This window comes from Epinephelus lanceolatus, chromosome 8 (assembly GCF_041903045.1).
Source record: "Epinephelus lanceolatus isolate andai-2023 chromosome 8, ASM4190304v1, whole genome shotgun sequence".
Taxonomy (NCBI): Eukaryota; Metazoa; Chordata; class Actinopteri; order Perciformes; family Serranidae; genus Epinephelus; species Epinephelus lanceolatus.
The window spans coordinates 32,190,097-32,211,359 of record NC_135741.1 but is presented as its reverse complement, the minus strand read 5'-3'; the positions used below and the strand labels follow the sequence as shown (position 1 = coordinate 32,211,359).

At 40.2% G+C, this 21,263-nt stretch overlaps 1 protein-coding gene across 2 annotated transcripts in view; it reads right to left on the bottom strand.

The window, feature by feature from the left end:
* Positions 1-21,263, bottom strand: part of mtcl2 (microtubule crosslinking factor 2) — a 130,352-nt gene that overhangs the window by 93,989 nt on the left and 15,100 nt on the right. For both annotated transcript variants that reach the window (XM_033629063.2, XM_033629064.2), the window contains exon 4: positions 7,455-7,604. In XM_033629063.2, coding sequence (XP_033484954.2) covers positions 7,455-7,604 — 150 coding nt within the window. The remainder of the gene's footprint in view (positions 1-7,454; positions 7,605-21,263) is intronic.

The following is a 21,263-nucleotide window of genomic DNA, read 5'->3' as shown; positions in this document are numbered from 1 at the left end:
AGGCTCAGTCCTTAAGGGATGCAAACTGTACTGCACATGACCACCAAATAAACATTAGGCATAGTCAGTGATTCATTTTCCGAAACTGCTTATCCTGTTGGGGGTCGTGAGGGGCTGGAGCCTATCCCAGCTGTCAGTGGGTGAGAGGCAGGGTTCACCCTGAAAAGGGCGCCAGACTATCACAGGGCTGACACACAGAGACAGACAACCATTCACACCTATGGGCAATTTACAGTCACCTGTTACCTAACCTGCATGTCTTTGAATTGTGTGAGGAAGCCGGAGTACCCACAGAAAAACCCACGCTGACACAGGGAGAACATGTACACAGCCCCCAGGGTTTGAACCTCCTGGGTCAGATCAGGAACCCTCCTTGCTGTGAGGTGACAACATGTACATCCCATAGGCTGCTCTAACATGCACCGTGATCACCTTGATTGTCCATTGGTTTATAGTATCTTCTAGAGTTAATTGTACTTACTGTATTATTATTATTCCAATTTAGCTTTCTTTTAGCTCTTAAATTGTAAGACATTATACTGGGTGAGAGGGAAACAGCATTTCAATTCTCCATATGTCCTGCACATATAGCAACTCACAATAAAAACCTTTTGAACTTGAACTTTGAACAATGCTAACCAGTCCAGTCCAGTCCAGCCCAGCCCAGTCCAGTCCAGCCCAGCCCAGTCCAGTCAAGTCCAGAGCAGTCCAGTGTACTCCAGTTGCACTTTTTATATTGCCTAATGTTCATAAAATATTCACATTTCGGCTGAATTGATGCATTTAAAGGGGAACTATGTCCATTTCAAAATTCATACATGTTATTCCTATGGTCTAAGATGGTCCAAAAACATTAGTAAACAAGAACAACTCTCAACAAATCCAAAAACGAGAGTGCTAAAACTCAAATTTGTGATGTCATCAAATAACGTCTGGAGCAGCTCCAGACTTTATACCCTGTGACATCACAAGTTTGAGACTTCCTGCTCTGGTTTGTGGCTTTAAGAGAGAAAGAGAAGCTTATAATTTTGATATTGCTGCCATTTAAATTCATGTACAATATGTGTAACTATGGTTTTCATAATGAGATATACACAAGGTAAAATAATAGTTTACTTTTTATCTGTCAACATGCAGACACATCCTGACTATCACAGCCTTTGTGTACATATCCTGTGCTGGATATAGATTGAAACAAGAATGCATGAGGAAACTATTACGTGCATGTTGTCAAGTCTTCTGTTAAATCTGCATCAGTCACTGCAGGGAGTGAGCAACACAGAAAATGATACATCGGGCAGACGTTAATGGCAGCTGGAGCAGGGTCAAAGTCGTTCATTCAATCTGCTTATGATCACCTCACGAGGACCTGACCGTCTTTATTCTCCTCTTTGACCCATCACTCCTCCTCCTGTGGGCCTTCATCGCATAGTTATTCATGAGGCAGAGGGACATCATGTACCACAGCACAGTCAACCCCGTGTGAAACAGTAACATAAAAAATTCAGCACACATAAACTGTGGCTGGTGTTATTTGTCTGTTTACACCGCACACCGTGTATCACACAGCCACAACAAAGAGAGAGCAGAAATGGTAGTAACCAAAAACAGCAAAAACAATACCTGCAGAATCAGAAACCAGCGTACTCTTGTGTTTGTCTGAAAACGCTTCTCTTTTTCTCACAACAGGCTGCTGAAATCCACAAGACTACCCTCCATCTCATCCTTCAAAATCCCCTCAACATCAGACTCAGCTCCATTATCTCCTCCACCATCCCCTCCTCCTCCATCCCTTCAATCAATCCTTTCCTCCGCGCCTCCACATGACAAAACACCTGGAAAAGACACACCCTATATAGGCTACCCCCCCCTCGATTTCTACAGAGAGATCATTCCTCTCCCTCCTTCTATACTCGCTAACCTACATCCCTCTATAACTCCACCCAACGCCCCCTCCCTCCATCACATCTGACCTTGCCTCCTTCAAAGGTCAAACAGCTGGAACGGATCGATGGTTTCAGAGATGACTGCAGCAGCAGGAGGAGGAAAGGAGAGAGACAAGAGGAGGGGCGAGACAGAAATGGAGAGGTATGAGTGAGTGAGGGAGTAAAGGCTTTGGTATGGAGGAGGGAGAGGGTGATGAGAGGGGGAGGACAGGGGGAGGAGACAGGCAGAGAGGAGATTTTGAAAGAGGAGGGAGACGGGATAAAGAAATCCCTGCATCAGCATTCCTTTGGGTCTCTGTGGATGCAGCAGCAGCAGCGAGAGGAGGGAGAAAGGTGATAATAAATAGGGAGAGATAGAGGGAGGGAGGGATGGCAGAGAAGGAGAGCAGGACAGAGACAATTAAGAAGACAGGGAACACCTCCCTTCTCCTCGTTCCACTTAATTGCATTGATTGTCTCTTTACCCACAGGATGGTAAACAATAGAGATCTGTGTGTACTCAGTTAAGTGTGTGTTGGTCCCCGTGTGCTAAATATACAAATACTACAATAACACAGTATATTATAGTAGCACATGGTTTCACAGAAAGCAACCACTGCACATACAACATAACAATCTGTGTTCAAATCTGAGACAAAACACTAACAGTGTGTTCACACGAAAAGCCATGTTTTTTAGTTGTCCGTCTCACACACTTTTGACAAAACAGATGCACATTTATTTTAGAAAAACAAATTAAGCTGTCTACAGAGGCTGCGTAACAGCTTACTCTGGTCATACTCTTGTATACAAGACCTAAAGCACATTTTTCATCTTTTTAGGTCCATTTTCTTCCAATTTATATGTCTAACTACATTCATTGTGTGCTGGGCTCTGATTGCAGCAAAAAGGTGGGTGACCTACACTTAATACTGTACCTGAACGCATCCTGTTTAAGCACAACAAGGCAGCCAACAAGATGGAGAAGGCAACATGATGTCTGCCCCCCCCAAACCATAACATTCTACTCCAGTGAAACACAGCTCATTGCAAGATGGTTATTATCACCTGTGACACCATTACTAGACCAGAAGTAGAAGACCCTCGAATAGCCTACAGGTCTGACATTTGGAGCCACTTTGGTTTTGTCTGTGAATTATGAGGGCAGGGGCAAGAGAGAAAGAGAGGTGGATGAAAATAAACAAACAAAGGTATGTCACATCTCATTTACGCCATGTAGCGTGCCAACTTCACCCCAATGTGTGAGCAACAGAAACACTACATGCAAACGTTATTCCCGCAGCATTAAGGCAGCCATTCCCAACTGATTCAAACAGGGGAGAAAGAAATCCTTTCGGCAATTAATGACGTTACATTTATTGCCACGGATATGAGACCCGACTATGCAGTGAAAAACATAGGCTTTGACGAACATGCTCAATGTAACTGAGCCCCGTAACAATTTTCCTTCACAAGCCCATATTAACCAGACTGTAATTCAAAACAAAAAACAAAAGCCCAAATTATGATGATAGTTTCTATAAAATGAATACATTGTTCTTTCATTTCAGAAACAGAACTTTTAAAATCAAGGAGATTTCTACCTTTTTGCTGTATTGAAAACATACCAAACCGTGACACCACTGTGTCCCATTGAACTAAACCTTACATTTTGTTAACTGTTAGACCCCTACACACTACGTCACATTACAATTCCTTACTAACATGTTTTGCATTTGGCATGGGATGATATAAATAAATTCATGCCACTATTATTCTGGCCAAAATAACAGTGATTCAAAATATTACGATAATCACCAAATGAGCTCAAAACTCTTAGAATGGCACTGAAACATTACATTTTGTGAAGAAACAAATATTTTTATTACATCACAGACAGGACACCCATCTTTTCTTTAGTGAACATCCTTTTTAGCGAAAAACAATCAATATTACAATGTCATCATATCTTTTGATGTGAAATTTACTGATCCTTGATACAGGTTTTAAGGATTTTTAAGGCTGGTGTGTATGCAGCCTGTTTTTGCAGTGTCTCTTGTTGTTGGGTGCCCAGCAGTCTCTTTGGGTGCTGCTGGATATTAACAATTGTCATGATAATGGAAATTCACTATGATGAACTTATTGAGTGTTTTTTTTTATCGCGATCCATGATAAAAATGTGTATCATCCCATCCCTTTGTTGTCTACAAAGATGCTTTGGTTTTGCTGTTGATCCTTTAATAAGTACCATTTTAGAAATTGTATATTTAAATTATGATTTGTGCTACTAGGTGCTTGGTTACACATTTACAAGGGCAAAAATTCCTGACCAAAATCAGTTCATTTCTAGATAAAAATACTGCTGTTATATACATGCACTTTCTAATGAAGGTTATTGTAATGTTTCTCCTTTAGTTTTTGTGCATACAGCATAAAGATCGTTAGGTTTGCAGAAACTAATCCCTCTCTAGTTCCCAGTAAAATACCATCGGCCTGCAGCAGCAAACTAAAGGTCTAGCCCTACGCAGCATAGCTCTGCTTTGTGAAGAACATCAATATCAGTGCAGACTGGAGGCTGCAGCCGCCACCAGGACACAATCAATAATTCACAAACCTCCTTTACACCTGTGAATCACCAAAGCCTCCATTGTCTGTGTGCTCTTCTGTGTCTCTGCCTTTTTGTCCAGTTTACTGGTCTTTTTTTTTTTTTTTTTTTACACCTATGTCTTTATCGCCTCTCCATCCATGGTCTATCTAAAGGTCTTTTTCTTGTTTTTCTTATCGCTGCCATCTCTCCAGTTTCTGGGATGTACTTTAATTCTCCTCTTTGTACTGTTATGATCAAAGTTGAGACACAGCTGAGTGAGACATTCCTGTGTGGATGAGCACACACACAAACACAGCTCCCTGAATCATATCAGCTATGCGAAGAATCCCCTTCACTGAAGGGTTAGCGTATCTCAACACAACACACCCAAACACAGCTCATGAAACCATGTCAGTCAGACAGTTAGCAAACAAGCAGAGAGCCCTTCATGGCAGTCATGTGGTCAGTCAATAGAAGGAGATTCAAGGCTTAGATTGACACTGAATCGTCAGTATGAAGGATGAGCAACTGTGTTAGAAAACATCTCGTCCTCTGAGTAAAAAGTCAAAGCAAGCCATGTACATAAAAAGACAACTACAACTCCTGTGGGGCATTTTGTTAAGAAACAACAAAGCACCAAACTTAAATTTCTGTTTCATCCACTGCTAACAGCAAGAACAAGCTAATGATTACACTTTGTACAAAATTCACTCAGCAGTTTAAATTCCAACGACAACAACAACGTGTTAGAAATTATACTAATAATACTTCACTCTGATTCACCCCTCTGGCTGGATTCTTCACCACTGCACTGATGGCTGATAATAATAGTAGTATTAAGGGCTGTCCATCAAACTAAAGGCAAAAACATGACTTTTCAGAAACAATGCTAGAATAATCAACACTGATTGGCATAACAGAAATTCATAGTATTGTCAATTTATGTAAGAGACTCCAGTGTTTCTGTGCAGAAGAATGTTGAGGATTTTATTTAACAAACAACAACTTTAAAATGGGAATTGGAAGTGAGTACACTTCTGGAACTAGTGATGCAAATGAAGCACAAAGCTCCAGGGCTGAAAAATGAAGGCAACATGGAAGTGCCAACAGCTGCAGTTCTTTGAACGGCCACTTGGGACTGGCTCCAGAAGTGAGTCAATCCCTGTAGACCCCATGCTACAATGCCAAACTTAACAGCTGAAATAAACATGTTTACAGCCTGGTACAAACAGTTTTGGTTTCTATAGATTGTTTCAATGCTCATGACAACTGTACGGATGTGAATTTTTATATAACCCGCTTGGTTCCCGCTTTTATATCACCCGCTTACTTTTTTATTAAGGCTTAAAGTTACACATATTTAAGGGTGGGGACATATGAGTGACAGGCTGTCTGTGAGCTGTGCTACAATCTATGAGTCAGATCCGCTCCTCCACAGCTTCATCCTCTTGTCCAAAAATGGTCACTCCCAGTTCCAAGAGTCAAGGCTTCAAGACGACGACAGTCCACAAACCAATGGGTGACATCATGTTGGCTACGTCCATTACTTTTTAAACAGTCTATGATGCAAACACAAAACATATGATGCAATCAACTAGCCGAACTAGGTGCCAAATTCTTAAGACATTAAGTACAGCACTGAGGCTAACCCGTCAATAAGCATGACATAAAACTATCAATACAGCATGGTTGAAGGAGAAAGTGAAGTATCTGCTGGTATCTGCAATCTCATTCTTTTGGTCACTACCCAAACATCATGACTATAGGTGATGGTGCCAATAAATATTTACCAATCAGCCTCGCTCTCCATTTTACAATCATTAGTGAACAAGAAAGGCAACAAAGTAACCACTTAGTAACCAGTTAAATAAACTGTCTACTGCTGTAAAGTCAACACCAAGATACACTGAGTGTCTCTCACAGCCATCTTTCCAGCCATCCACAAACAGCAAATTGGCAATTGTATAGACAGAACACACAGTCCAGCCAGGCCAGAGCAGACAGACCCAGATCTCCTGCCAGCGAGCCAGCCGTCCACCCAACCCTGACCCACATCAGGAGCCTGGTGCTGGGCCAAGGCCGTGAGCATCAGCCCATCAGGCACTGAGGAAAAGAGACAATGAGCAGAACCAGTGGGGTGAGAGAGAAAAGGGTGGAAAGACGGGGCCTCATTTTATGCTTTTCACTCAGATTAGACCGTTCAGAGGGAAGACAGTGGAGAGGTTGATCTTGCTTAACTCGGAGTGAATCTAGGTCCAAAATCACTTTATTTTTTAATTTATTTTCTTTTCAAAGGAGTGCAACGCCAACTCTGTTTATTTTATTTTCACTTCGGCTGGCCCTGACATCAAATCTTATTCTCCCTTTTCATTGCGTTGTTTTATTGGCTCCACTTGGTTTAACAAGAAAGTCCCTGGAGTGGCAGCAGAGTGGCAGAAACAAAGTCAACACTAGATGAGAGCAGAGACGGGCTCTCCTGAGGCTCACAGGAAAACTGAGTGCAGTAAACAGTATTTTCTTCAAAAGGCTGAAAGGACGACAGGCTAAATAAGGATTTGCCTGAACCTCAGTGTTTAGCTGAAATTTCCAGGTTGGTCCAAACTCAAACAGACACTTAAATCTGAACTTAGACCATAGTAATCTTCTGCAACAAGTTTTTAAATAGCCCAGCAGTGAATTGTGAATTGGGTAACTACTGCTACAAAGATGACACAACTAAATGCAATACTACAGCTTCCTTGCATACAGACAACTCCCAGAATTCTCAAAAACTACAAACTGTTTTGTTGACTCTGCATCAAGACACAAAGCCTTACAGCTACATCAAATACTCAAGACTTGACAAACAGCAATTAACCCGTTCAGTGGGCCAACTAGCCTTGCTGAACCCATTATGGCCTCTCCTGGCTTCACACAGCATAGTTACGAGATTCTGATCGTACCTTGTCAATCTCCTGCTGCAGGACCTGTTTGGCGACCTCCAGGTCCTGCAGTCGGACCCTCAGCTCCTCGTTCTCCTGCTCCAGACGACTCCTCTTCTTTTCCACGCTGTCCAGCTGGCTGTGGAGACGGATGGACACGTCCTTCGCCACCTGAGGGAGGGATGGAGGAAATTAGGCTCAGCGCATCTTACAATTCCTTTACGCTTGTGCCAGCTTCGTAGATGAAAAACAGTAATGTTGTGAAAAACACTTTACATATAGCAGATATGGACTAAACAAGAGAATACTTCATTTGGCTTCATATACTATTGTAAGTGGGCTCCTTTTGTTTTAATTATGTGGTACGCTGGAATCCGGAATTATGTGAGTTTGATTGTCTTCAGAAAAGTCAAACTTGTTTCTGATGAAAGGAAGTCCAAAGACTGGCCTAAACTGAACTTACACTATTCATAAAAAGGTTCAAATGAGAGGACACTAAGACATGACTCATATCTTCCCCCAAAATAAAGTACATAAGCTGGAGTCATGAGTCATTTCAGTAAACAGATCTCCATTAGCCAGAGCTGATACAATAACCTCTAAACTGTCATCAGGGGATATTGCTTTTCATGTCACTAATCTCTGTTCAGGTAAAAGAGATAGAACCTTGGCTCTATTTCACTTCATTTTCAAGTGTCAGAAATGTTCCAGGAACGCTGCCATTGCAAGCGGGACCAGTTAAATGACTTTGATGATGAATGATTTTAGCTGAGTCTACACTTTGTGTCATCTCTATCAACAGGAACCTTTTTTTTAACCTAATAAAGCCCAAAAGATAATTAACAGCACTCTGGAGGAGTGCAAGGAGATGATCTTTATACATAATGTGATCTTATGAAAGTCTGATTGTTCCCCCCTGAGGGGATTGATTCATTAAAAGTTTCTAATGTCAAAGAGTCAAAGTAGGGCAAAGTCGACTCCCTGGAGTCTGATATGAAAACAGCACAACAGGAAACAAAAAGCAGTAACACCATCTGATAACTGAATTACAGTTTACTGGTGATCATGCAATTATAACGTTATAATATTCAAAATTAGAATGACTTTATTATGAGACAAGTGCAAGAACAAGCCTAGTGATATTGTTTGCTTTAGTTATCGCTGGTTTGAAGTCCATTAGATGGTACATGAAGTGGTTGTGCTACAGAGACACAGTCAGTAGGGATGCACTAGTTTATCATCCAAACATCAGTATCTGCCAATTTGCCTTGTTGACTGCCACCTGCCAATTGCCAAAAAAGATGGCATTTATTGAAGACAGTGGCTGATGCTTTGTTGTTGTGTCACATCAAATTTATTCAGGCTTAAAAGCAGGGCTCAGGACTAACAGTGTTCCGTCACCTCTGGGACAGTAGTGTTTAGGATGAACAGAGGTCTTCCGAGAGACGGCATCTGGATGAAAGTACGCAGTGAACTCGTGTTTTTTCCCTGATCATGCTACATTGTGATCAACAAATCTGTGTTTGGAATCAGCAGGAGGAGAACTATTTAATGTTAGCTGTTAGCAGCCTCCGAAACTAATGGCGGTTGCATTGAGTTACATTATGATGCATTCAAGCTCTTTTTGGTAAAAATGAGAACTGGGCTTAAGTAAATAAATTCCTCACAATGGGTTCAAATGTTGTCTTGCAAAACTTTGTTTTTTGACTTTAATACTGAAGTTGTTTGAAGGAGAAATTTGTTGATGTTTTAACAGTAATGTACAATAGATATTAGAAAGGGTATTATGATATATATAGTATGTATGTTTATCGTGTGAGGTTATATTAAAGGTTGTTTCATAAATTTGTATGATTGAATCTGTGCTCATTCTAAGATAGCGTAATTTAATTTAATTTTAGCTATTTTCTTTATATCATGAATACTTCTTTGTTTCCCTAGCACGAAAGGGGGAATAAACACAACAAAGAAAAACAAAATAAACACACACACACATACACACAAATAGGTATCAGCTGTCGTCCAAATATTACTTTAAACACCAATATCGGCCCTGAATTCGGTGCATCCCCGACAGTCAGCGTTCCAGATCTGGGTTTAATGTCCTGATGACAAATAGCTGAAGTCAAAGCACACACTGAGAGCCAGTATTAAACCATGGTGTTCATTTCTTTTCCTTGTTATAGTTTTTGGACCAGCAGTTGACATTCTGGATGGGCTTTTTGTCCTGGAAATATTGCCTTCCAACTTTTATGAACTGGGCAGCAATAAAAAAGGCATAAAGCTTCATATTCTGAGCTGTAATGATGGCCATCTCTGACTCGTGCTGCAATATACAAACCTATGAGGGTATCTGGTAATGTATTTTTTCTATGCTGAATTACAAGCAGTATCATTTGTCTCTTTTTTCCATGACAAATACACCATTAGTGTGCAATGCAAATACAGCTAGGCATCAAGCAATTTTTTATCAAGGCAGAGAGACTCAAACAAAAATGTGCAGTACTTTTTAATGCACAGTTTTTCAGGAAATTTGTCTGGCAACTGCAGCACAGATGCAGCTGAAAATATTTCTTCAGTTTTTGTATGATCCTAAAGCTTCAGGTGACTTGCACACTAAAAACAAACAAACAAGAAAACAATACTGGGCAGACGATCGCCTGCTGCATCATGCTCAATCAGTGCCTTTTGGTTATGAAAAAAAAAAAAGAATATAAAAGAGGTCAATTGCTTTAATAAACATCAATTTAAACTTCAAAATGATTGCTTTGGTTCCACTGACACTGACTATGAGGGCTTTTATTCTAAAAGGCTGTATTAGATTTGATGAAATGAAACTTTAATGATTCCCACCGGGAGCTGAGTAAATGGATATATTCTGTTTTAGAGAAAAATGCTTGAGTTAAATCAATCACTCAACAGCTCATAAATGTACTCAGGCCCCATTAACCTCAATAGTGATTTAATGTAGTGGGAGAGGGTCTTTAGTATCTGATGATTTAACAGTTTTGTGTTCATAGATTTTACTTTTATGTTAACAATTAGTGAGAGTAGGCTCTAATCTTACTATATAATGACGAAAACTCTGTCTGTGGGTGTGGCTGTTCCATGTTTTTCTCCTCACTGACTTGGTCAATCCATGTGAAATTTGGCACAGTGGTAGAGGGTCATGGGAGGATGTGAATGAAGCAATATTACATCAATTGGCCAAAGGGGGGCGCTATAGCAACCGATTGAAATTGCCAGCTTTGAATGGGCATATCTCATGCCCTGTATGTCACAGAGACATGAAACTTTGCACAGAGATGCCTCTCCTCATGAGGAACAAATTTGCCTCAAGAACCCATAACTTCTGGTTATATAGATTTTCCGCCATTTTGAATTTTTTGAAAAACACTTCAAATCGATCTCTTCCTAGGAAGTTTGACCGATCTGCATGAAACTCGGTGAACATAATCTAGGGACCAATATCTAAAGTTCCCTCTTGGCAAAAGTTGGAAAACTTACTAAAACTGAGCTTCTATAAGGCAATGAATATTGCGGAGGGCGTGGCTCATCACATAAAGGTGTATAACATCTCAAGGGTTTCACCGATCACCACGCAACTTTGTAGGCATATGACCACACATAATCTGAGGGGACCCCTCCATTATTGACCCCGTCAAACAAAATGGGGGCGCTAAAGAGCTAATTTCTTATCTAGGCCTAACCGCCATATCGATTTTTACTAAACTTAGATATGTAGAACAGGACGCCTCAAGGTGACTGCAGAAATTTAACTCTAATTGGCAACTGGGTGGCGCTATAACAACAGAAAAATGGCTAAAATGTGACAGATCGTTGTGGCTGCAATCGTACTGTCAAATTCACAAAAACTCTGTCTGAATACATTGCTCTTCTTAATGGGTTCAGTTGACTATTTAATCTTTTCCTATGACATGTATCACAAACACACACCATGTGAATCTGTACGTGGGCAACCGTGCACTCAATGGGTATGGACTAGTTCATGTATTATTCACAATCATTACATCATGTATTCTGTACTTGATTTGGTCCCACCTCAAAAAGGACATAAGAACATACACAAAGTGGTGACAACCCAGAGAAACCTAATGCTATTGTCGTACGACTTTCATTTGATTATATGGGAAAAAAGGTGATTTTAAAGCACAGCACAATGTGGTGATGATATGACTTGGTATTTTCTGTGCCCAAATGACTTAAACCAGGTGGTACAGTAACATAACTTATCTGTCTTTTAAAAAAAGCTCTTCAGTTAGTCGATTATCCCTTGACTTACTGCTGACGAGAACAATTATTTGTTTCACGCATGAAAGATCCATATCTTGAGGATATAAAAACGAGGTTTGTAATTATATCAGTGGGTGTCTGTGTGTGTATCTTCTTTCACTGTTTGTGTCTGTGAGATGATTCACTCTTGAACTGTTCATCTGCAAAATCTCTCTGAACACAATTTGTAATTGTGTGTATTTACCGTAAGCCTGTGTGCGTATGAAGAGTGTGAATGTGTGTGTGATTGTATATCTGTATGTCTGTGTGTGTGTGTGTGTGTGTGTGTGTGTGTGTGTGTGTGTTTGAACCAGTGCCAGTGTGCAGCTGAGTCCCACAATGCCCCTCTGTACTGCCCACTCTCACTCTACCCAATGGCTCCCTGAGCTCCACCATGCGCCAATTCATGTTTAAATGTGTGTGTCTTTGTCTGTGTGCATTACTTCTTCTCTTTGTACACCTAATTCTTAATAGTTCCCCTTGTACTGTGTGTTTTTCCTTTGTTATTTTTTACACTTCACCATTTTTCATCTAATTCTCAATTTCATTGAAATATAAATATATAAATAAACTTTATTTGTGTAGCACCTTTCAAAACACAATTACAAAGTGCTTAATGGGACAGATAAAATAGTATACACCATCAAGATAAAACAGCAGTAACACACATAAAAAACATTGAACATAGGCTAAGACCAGATAAAACAGAGCATGTAATAAAAATCATGATAAAAGAGAGACAGAAACTAGACAAACGCAAACAAGCCTTCCCTTAAGAGTATGATTTGAGGAGTGTTTTAAACAAAGACATTGAGTTTGCTAACCTAAGTTCCTCAGGTAAGGAGTTCCACAGCTGTGAGGCTCTAATGGAAAATGCCCGGATTCCTTTTTTAAGAAGGTGCAGGCAGCAGCTAGGCTCATAGGGGGTAAGTAAATCTATAATGTATGTAGAAGCAAGGCCATGTAGGGCTTTGAAAGTAATTAGTAAAAGTTTAAAATAAATTCTATACCTAACAGGTCGCCAGTGTAGCGTTGCAAGGGTGGAAGTTATATTGTCTTGTCTCTCGGAGTTAGTTAAAAGTCCTACAACGAAGTTTTGAACAAGCTGGAGACAGGAAGTAGCCTTTTAGCTGAGCCCTGAATACAGCGAATTACAGTAATCCAGATGTGACGTGATGAAAGAATGGATGACTTTTTCAAGGTCTGCTTGAGATAAAAAGGTTTGCAAAATGTTTCTAATTTGAAGAAAGCACGATTGCATAACCCTGGGTATCTGTATGTTGAAACAGAGCTCAGAGTCAAAGATGACACACAAATTGCGGGTAAAATGCTTTACATTGGGAGACAGGTTCCCAAGACTCTTTTTTATGTTATTTGACTATGATAACAATCATTTGATTTACAATAAAATGTTTTCTACTGTAATTAGTGGTTCAACCTTAATCCAGTTTATCACAGTTTTTCCACTCACTGGTCAAAACACACCTTCCTGATGCTAACACTGTTATGCTGAGTGCAGTATTTGGACAGTTAGCATAAAACTAATTAATGTGCTGTAAGAGAAATGATTCAAGACATGAAACTAATTAACTTTCACACTCCTTTGCCAACTTCCAATATGAAAACTTCAGTCCTCAGCCAAGACGTTTTACAGGGGACTTATTTATTCACTTATAGGTTTTCCGAGCTGTCACTGGAGCCTTTGCACCAGCGTCTATGATATTTCATCTTTTTTCCAGCTGTACAGTGAGCAGCTCCTTCTCTTTAAATTGCATACTGAATTCTAGGACAACAATATCCATCAACACTACATTAAAAAATGACCAGTTTAGCACCTTTAAGTAGCAAGAAAACTGTTGCTAAGCGTTTGACAACTGGATTTATTTTTATTTTTCAAAAAAGGGTTTTGATCTTGAGGGGCTTTTGTTGCATTCCAATATCATCCATGTGACTGAATTAACAACATATAGTAAAAAGAAGCTAAACGCTAAAACAGCTCGTCACAAAAGGATGGCAGCGTTATCTTCTTTCATAGCTAACTAGCTAGCTTGCAACAGAAAAGTAGCGACAGAACAATGCCTGAAAATGTCCTCTAGAATCAGAAGCAATGATGCCTCTTGTCTGGAGGAAAGAGGGGGCGTGGGTCGAAATATCCTCTTACAACTCTTCGTATGATAGTCACACCCCTGTTTGGTTGGGTTTAGGAAAAAAATCATTGAGTATGTAGCTTAAAATAACTCAACGATGACCTTTGGTTTCACACTTGACACAAACAGCAGTGTCCTGGGTCAAAGTCCTGTGTTTGTTTGTCTTGTCCACGACCCTGACTACTTTGCTACGTGGACTTTGTCGCTCTTTATACATTGTACCCTGACGTCCTCCTTTACTCCTGACAGCCTGTACCGCATGGGTCACGTGATTACAGCCTTCTGGCTCACGATTACATACGAATTATAGAGCGTTGCTTTTGTCTTATGGGCTGACAAGAGGTCCAACTTTGACCTGGGAACCCCCTGTTCCTTTCTTTTACCAATGATCACAGCCACTCCCTAACCTTAACTAAGTATTCATTTTAACCCAAACCATAAACATGTCTTTTTTGTGCCTAAACCTAACTCAAACTTTAACCATGGTTATGTCAGATCAGAAAAGGCTTTTCTTTGTTTTTAAGTGGTTTATATTGGCTTTGGAAGGCACTGTCCTGCTGACTGTGGCGTCAAATAAGAAAACATATGTGTCTTTCTGAAAGGAAATAACCGCAATATATATTGTTATTTAATTTTGAGGAAGTCCACTTACAGAAATAACTTTAATCTGAAGCACTGACTGAGTCAGCGGACTCTCTGCACACTTTAATGGCACAAATACAAAGAAATGCTAATAGAGCTCATAATGAATGTTCTGTTTTTAATGAACCCCCTGGTGTGACAGTACAAGTACATGGAACTGAACAGATTATCTTAACAATCTTACAGCCACTTCTTTACAATGGTGATGTAATTTCGACTGTTGTCACTATATACATATAATGTACAGCCTGGTGCTGTATAGTCCCCAGGGGCTTAATTACATGGGACATAAATTCCGGCAACAGGAAATCAAAGGAAGATGTTGTCAAAATCCGGCCCGCAGTGTTTGACAGGCAGCTCTGGGCGGTGTGGTGCGGAAACATGACAGCAGTAAGAACTGAGTAATAAATATGGAGATGAAATATGAAGATCTCGCAGATTACCACTTTAACCAAAATGATGTTTTTTGCATTTCATTTGTGTCCCTCTCTAGCAGATTAACAGTGCACTTCAACATCAGTGCTTGTTTATTAAAACACAGAGGAGTTGTTAATGTGCGTTGGCTGAAAGCTCCCCGAGGTTTATGTGGATCCAATCAGACAGAAAAGGTTATCGATTAACACTGATGCATCAATATTCCAAAGAGAAAACTGCTTTTATTAATGGGATGTTTTCACCACCACAGCTTTATGGGTCCTTTTCTCCCCTCCTCCACCTCCTCCTCCCTCCTCTTCATCTTTTCTTTGTCAGCCATTGACTTCTCATAAATGCTGTATTGTTCTTCTACGTTAAAGGGAAACGTGTAGGAATTTAACGCCATTGAAGCTGTGGTTTCACCCAGCAACAGAGCTATAGGATGTAATTAGCATTCAGTCAGGGTGCTGCTGGGCTGAGAAAGTGCATGTGTGTGCGTGAGTGTGTGCGTACATGTGTGTATGTGTTAAAGAGAGTGTGTGTTTGATAGAGAGAGGATGGAATGAGGACAGCGGAGGCAGAGGGAGCAAGGGTTTCTTGACTGTTTCTTTAGTCACACACACACACACACACACACACACACACACACACTGGCCACAGGGCAAACAGTAATATCATTCAACAAGTGGCAGTTAGTCATCAAATGGATCTCTTTGGTGTACACTGTGTGTGTGTGTGTGTGTGTGTGTGTGTCCGGGGGGGGGGTTGTTTGATTGCATTCAACAACCAGTCTTGTTCCTCCTGTTATCCAGCCGGTCTGCGTACACGTGCACGTGCACACACATGCACACACACATACACACTTTACTGGCTGCACATAAAATCCCTCTGATAAAATCTACAGAGGAGGGAAGCCGTTAAAGAGATGACCGTTATGGAAACACAGCAGCTGTGTGTGTGTGTGTGTGTGTGTGTGTGTGTGTGTGTGTGTAATTCTGCTTGCCTTTATGAAGATCAAATTTAGTTTTGACCTAAAATAAGAGGATGTTTTGAGTGAACCCCACTTCCTCAAAAGGCTGTTTCAGGATTAACATCATATTTAGGTTTAAGCTAATGTTATGGTAAAGGATGTGGTTAGTACACACATATGTCTGTGATCATTAGGGACTATGAAAGGCATAATGAGAGTCCTCAGAAAAAGACAAACGAAGTACAAACACATGTATGTATCCTGAGAAAGATGATCAAATATTGTATTATAAAAATCACAGAAAAATACATTCTGATCATTCATTTTTTAAACTCAGTGAATAATTGTAGGGATTTAAATCAGCGATATGATGTAATATGATGCAATGTTACATTTCTTTAGCGGTTAAGCTCGACTGTTCACCAGCTAATCGCTAATTTTGTCTGTCAGATAAGAAGATACATTTCAGTTTTATCTCTGTGCCTAAAGGCTCTCTCAGTCTGTGAGATGCTGCTGCTACTTTATTCCCAAAATGTAAATTATACCAGCCCAGACGCCAGGATAAAATGTTGGCCTTGTACGCACAGATGTGTTACATTTGTATGTTTCATACATAGGCTGTCATATCAACATTTCTAAAGTGATGAAGTTCAGATTGCTTGTACATGAGCTGAATTTGTCATCAGCAGGAGGAGGGGATGGTGGATGGGGGTGAGACGGCTGTTCAAAACCAACAAACTACAAAAGCAGGTACATTTTAACAGATGTTCAGGACATTTTCTGCCGCATTTTTAGTGTCCAAACTGCGTATTTAAAACCAAAACGTGATGTTTTTCTAACTCTACCCAAATGGTTTTTGTGCCTGAACCTAACCACAGCATTGTCACAAGATAAAATTTAGGACTGAAAGTTTCTACATATCTGTATGTACCCAGGGGTTTGCAGAGATGTGCAGTGCCAACATTTGTTCTGGTGACTGGATTGGTTATTGTCTAGATTTAAAGCTCTTCTGTTAAGGAGCAGTGGGCGGCTACAGTAAGGCACCAGGGGACGACCCTAGTCTTGCCCCAGAGCGCTGACAGAAGAACTTCTCACACCTACTGAAACATTCATGTCTTTGGTGTGGGAGGAAACATGTACAGGCCTCAGTCAGCCCTGATGGGGTTTGAAATGAGGACCTTCCTGCTCTGAGGCGACAGTAACAAACACAGAGCCACTCTGCTTGAAATTAATTTACCACATCACTTTGCCCACTTCAAAAAACAAGCTCAGCAGCCACTTCCTTTGTTGTTTTAAAATGTCATTTGTGGCTGAGAGCGTTTTGAGTGGTATGGTTTGGTTTTCAAATTGACCAAGAACAATAAGGCTTTTGTTGCTGAACACATGTTGGAGCCACAGTTGTATTTATGGATGCTTTTTCACTTTGCTTTTTTGTCTATCTCAGAGTGTTTTAGCTTCCTGCAGTGGTTCAGTCATTATGTTGTCAAGTAAAATAAGAACATAACCATTTATACTGGTGCTAAATCTGACAGAAACACTCCTTCAATCTGCAGTTTTATTTACCTCAGCACTCTACAGTGGCTCAGCACTGCGTGTTGTTGATCAGTTCACACACTGTGGCTTCATGTTGGGGAACGACGACAAGCGTCTGAGGTCTTACAGTCAACCTTGGAGGTGACTATATTGTTTTTTTTAATGAGCTATGAAATGTGCTTACAAGGTGCGGCTCCCTGTAGAATTATCGACAGCCTGCTGTTTAGCTGAAGCCCTCAGTTTATCATAGAGGAGGGAAATGCAGAATCAGCTCGTAGAGCCGCAGACAGACAAGGAGTGTTTGTGATTCTTTCACTGCCACACCAGTGGCTTTTTAATTGTCTGACAAACCAAAATAAACTGCTGCTCTGTCTCCTTTTGTTTTCTCTACACATTAGGGTTGCATTGATATACTGGTTTCGAGGTATACCGTGATGTACAAGTTGACAGTTATCATACCGAGTACGTTTGCTTATCTACAATTTTTTTCAAAAAAATGCAACTGAACGGAGAATCTCCCCTTTGTTTTAGTTATTTTCAAAGGTGAGACTTTTTACACATACTCCCATTAACAAAATGGTTTCAAGTTTCAATAATGAAACATTTTTTCAACCAAAAATGAGAATCTGTTTTTACGACTGGGAAATCCTGTCTACAACAGGCTTGAGACGCACCAACCATTGGAGGACTTGGCTCAGGTTCTGGAGTTGCTCCTTAAGGAACCTGATCCCATGTAATTCGGGGAGCCTCTTGCGACTGCATGCTTTGCTGACATCAACCCCAGCAGGATTTGAACCCCGGACTTTACACATGGAAGGCGAGTGCTCTAACCACTACACTAGGGAGGCCCCCTTGTTCAACCTAAAATAACCCTGCCATTTTCATTCCTTTAGGGGTCATTCTGACTGACAATAATATAAATTCTGTAATACCGTGATAACGCAAAACCTCAATATTTTCTGAGACAATTATCGTACCATGAAAATCTCATACCCTTGCAATCCTACTACACATAGGACATCATTTAATTGCACTCTCTTTTGCGATACAATAACAAATTAACAATGAAACTTTCCTGCAGTGGTGAAATAAGTATCTATCTTTTATCTGAAGTCGAGATGATATGGCATTTCATGAGTATCTAGCCTCACTGTTGTGACGCATTTCGAAGTGAAACAGGATAGGCAGACGGGACATAAAGTTGGGGGGAATTTGATTTGATCGTTAAGAAGAGGGCACGTCAAAACAGTGAGGCCTCAATGGTGTAATGCCAACAGGATAGCACTGTCTGTCAGGCAAAGAGATACAATGCTCCATGTAACGTTAGTTGCTGAAGCAGTCAGCTGTACACTGTCTTTCGTATGATCTAATCTAGAGCTGTCACAGATACCACTTTCCTCAAAGTGAATGAGTTCTAGCCGGTGGGTCTCTAACCACAGTATTTTGGGGAGCTGGAGAAACACTGGTGTAGCATTCTGTTGCTAACTTAATCACAGCTCTGTGTGGCTAAATGTTGCAGACTGATTGATGGATGGATTCTGGTTGGAAGCTTTCATAAGCTTCATATTAAGCGTCATATTTTGTTTTACAGGAAGAAAACAAGATTGAATTTTGACTGAAGAATACGAAGAAATGTACTTGTTTATTGGCATATATTGTTAAATAGGTGCACAATATGGCTGGGGATGTGATCTAAAAGGGTTAAAAAGGCATTTTTCATTTAATCTTGACTTTAAGCATTAGAAAAACACCAAGTATCAAAATACAGCCATAAGATAAATGCTGTATATTAATAAGTATGAGATTTCCCTTTAAAATTTAGTCCAACAGAAGTATGAAGCTGCAGAAAATTGAAATATTCAAAGTGCAAAATCTCAAAATTATAATGACATACATCTACACAGTTACTTTCCCCTCTTCTTCTGTAACACCCTGCACAGTTCTGTATCTAAAGATGCTGAACTCCGGGGAAACATTAGTTTCTGATTGCCTGGCAGACAGCGCTGGTTAACTAAAGAGATGTCTTGGTTACTGACACAGATGACACAGCTTTATTCTGCTTATAAAATAATGAATGACAAGTGGGAATACATTTTTGGCTCTCTACTTGTTACCTCTCTCATCTACGCTGTGGATTTCCAGCAAAAGCTTTGTATTGCATCAGTTCATCACTGCTGTTTTTGTGCAAGCACTGTCATCATTTCATAACAAGAAATAGCCTTACAGCCCTGGAGCCCAGCTGCTATGACTTATCACAGTGTGTCAAACACGTACCAGCATCCATTGGAACAGGCTGGTACAAACTAAATTTCCATATCACTAATGTAGGTGCTCGCTCGCTTGAAATTTACGGTCTGTGCTCTCCATATTCAAAGTTGTCAGCTGTAAAATACAGCCTAAAATGAGACAAACAGTTTCCATATTTCAATCAAGCCTGCTTAAAAGAATTACATGATTGTGCAGGAGGCTGTAAGTAACTCTGAGGTAAGCCTGGTGTTGAAGTTTGGGTGTTGATGCTGTTGACCTTTTTGACATTCGTCCAACATTCTGGCCTCTCAACACCCATTTAGAGGAGGTTACATCACAAGTAATCTGCTTGGTGTCTATATATAAAACCATTATGTGTGAAAGCGAGAGCGAGAGAGAGCCAGTGGCGTGACAGCTGTTCCAGTACAGCCTGTGATCCATCTATCTTTGGATAGAGGCAGAAGAGGGAGAGCGGGAGGGACGCAGCAAAGTGACAGAGGGCGGTGGAATGTGATGAATTCCCACAATCCTTGGCACGTCATTTGGCAGTTGGAAAGTGTTATCACACCTCCAATATCACAACCATCGTTCTGCCCATCCATCCGTTCTTACATGCATACATATATACGGGCATCTATTTAGGGCAGACACAGTACTTAATATAGTAATGGCAGTAGTATTTACAATAGTACATGATAGAGCTGATGATTATTTTCATTATCTGTTTATCTCTCAGTGATCTCTTCATTTAATTTATCAATCGACAAAATGTCAGAATAAAAAAATGTCCATATCTGACTGCCAGGCAATCGGGTGACAACTTAATATTGCTTGTTTTTGCAGTACAAAACTGACAGATATCAAATATTCAATTATATAAAACAGCGACAAGCAGCAGATTATCACATTTGAGAGGCTGGAATTAGTTAATGTTTTGCATGTTTGTTTGATAATGACTTAAAACATACAGGATATTGATTGCCAAACTTGTCAGTTTTCTGTGGATCGACCCTTCATCTAATCAGCAATAATCTGAGAATGACTGAACAGCAATTTTCCAATTATAGCTTAGCCAAACTTCATTTTTCACATTAACACACACTCATTTTTTATTCTTCTTTGCCAGGGGTGTCAAAATCATTTTAGTCCAGGGACCACATACAGCCCAATTTGATCTCAAGTGCGCTGCACCACTGAAACCACTGCATAATAACCTATAAATATCAACCCTTTCTTTTTCTTTCATTTCGAAAACTTTCATCCATTTACCCAAAAAAAGACGACAATTGCAAATTCAACAGTATGTCTTTGCAAATTCAATCAGTCTACTACACACTTTCATTACATGTGACTTTTTTCCACAATTTTCCACTAAAGTGGAAGCTATTGAAGAAGCAGGTTAAGTTGTCCCCTGCAATCCATTTACAAATTCTGTCAGTGCCTCAGCAGCAGGGTTACACTGATATTGCTTTAAGACAGAAGTCTGATACAGATGTTCGATATCTTTAAATGTGGCCATAGGAAGTACTTATTGTTATTTCAGAGAGCTGTATTCTGGCCAGAGTGTAAAAGCCTCTAAGGCAG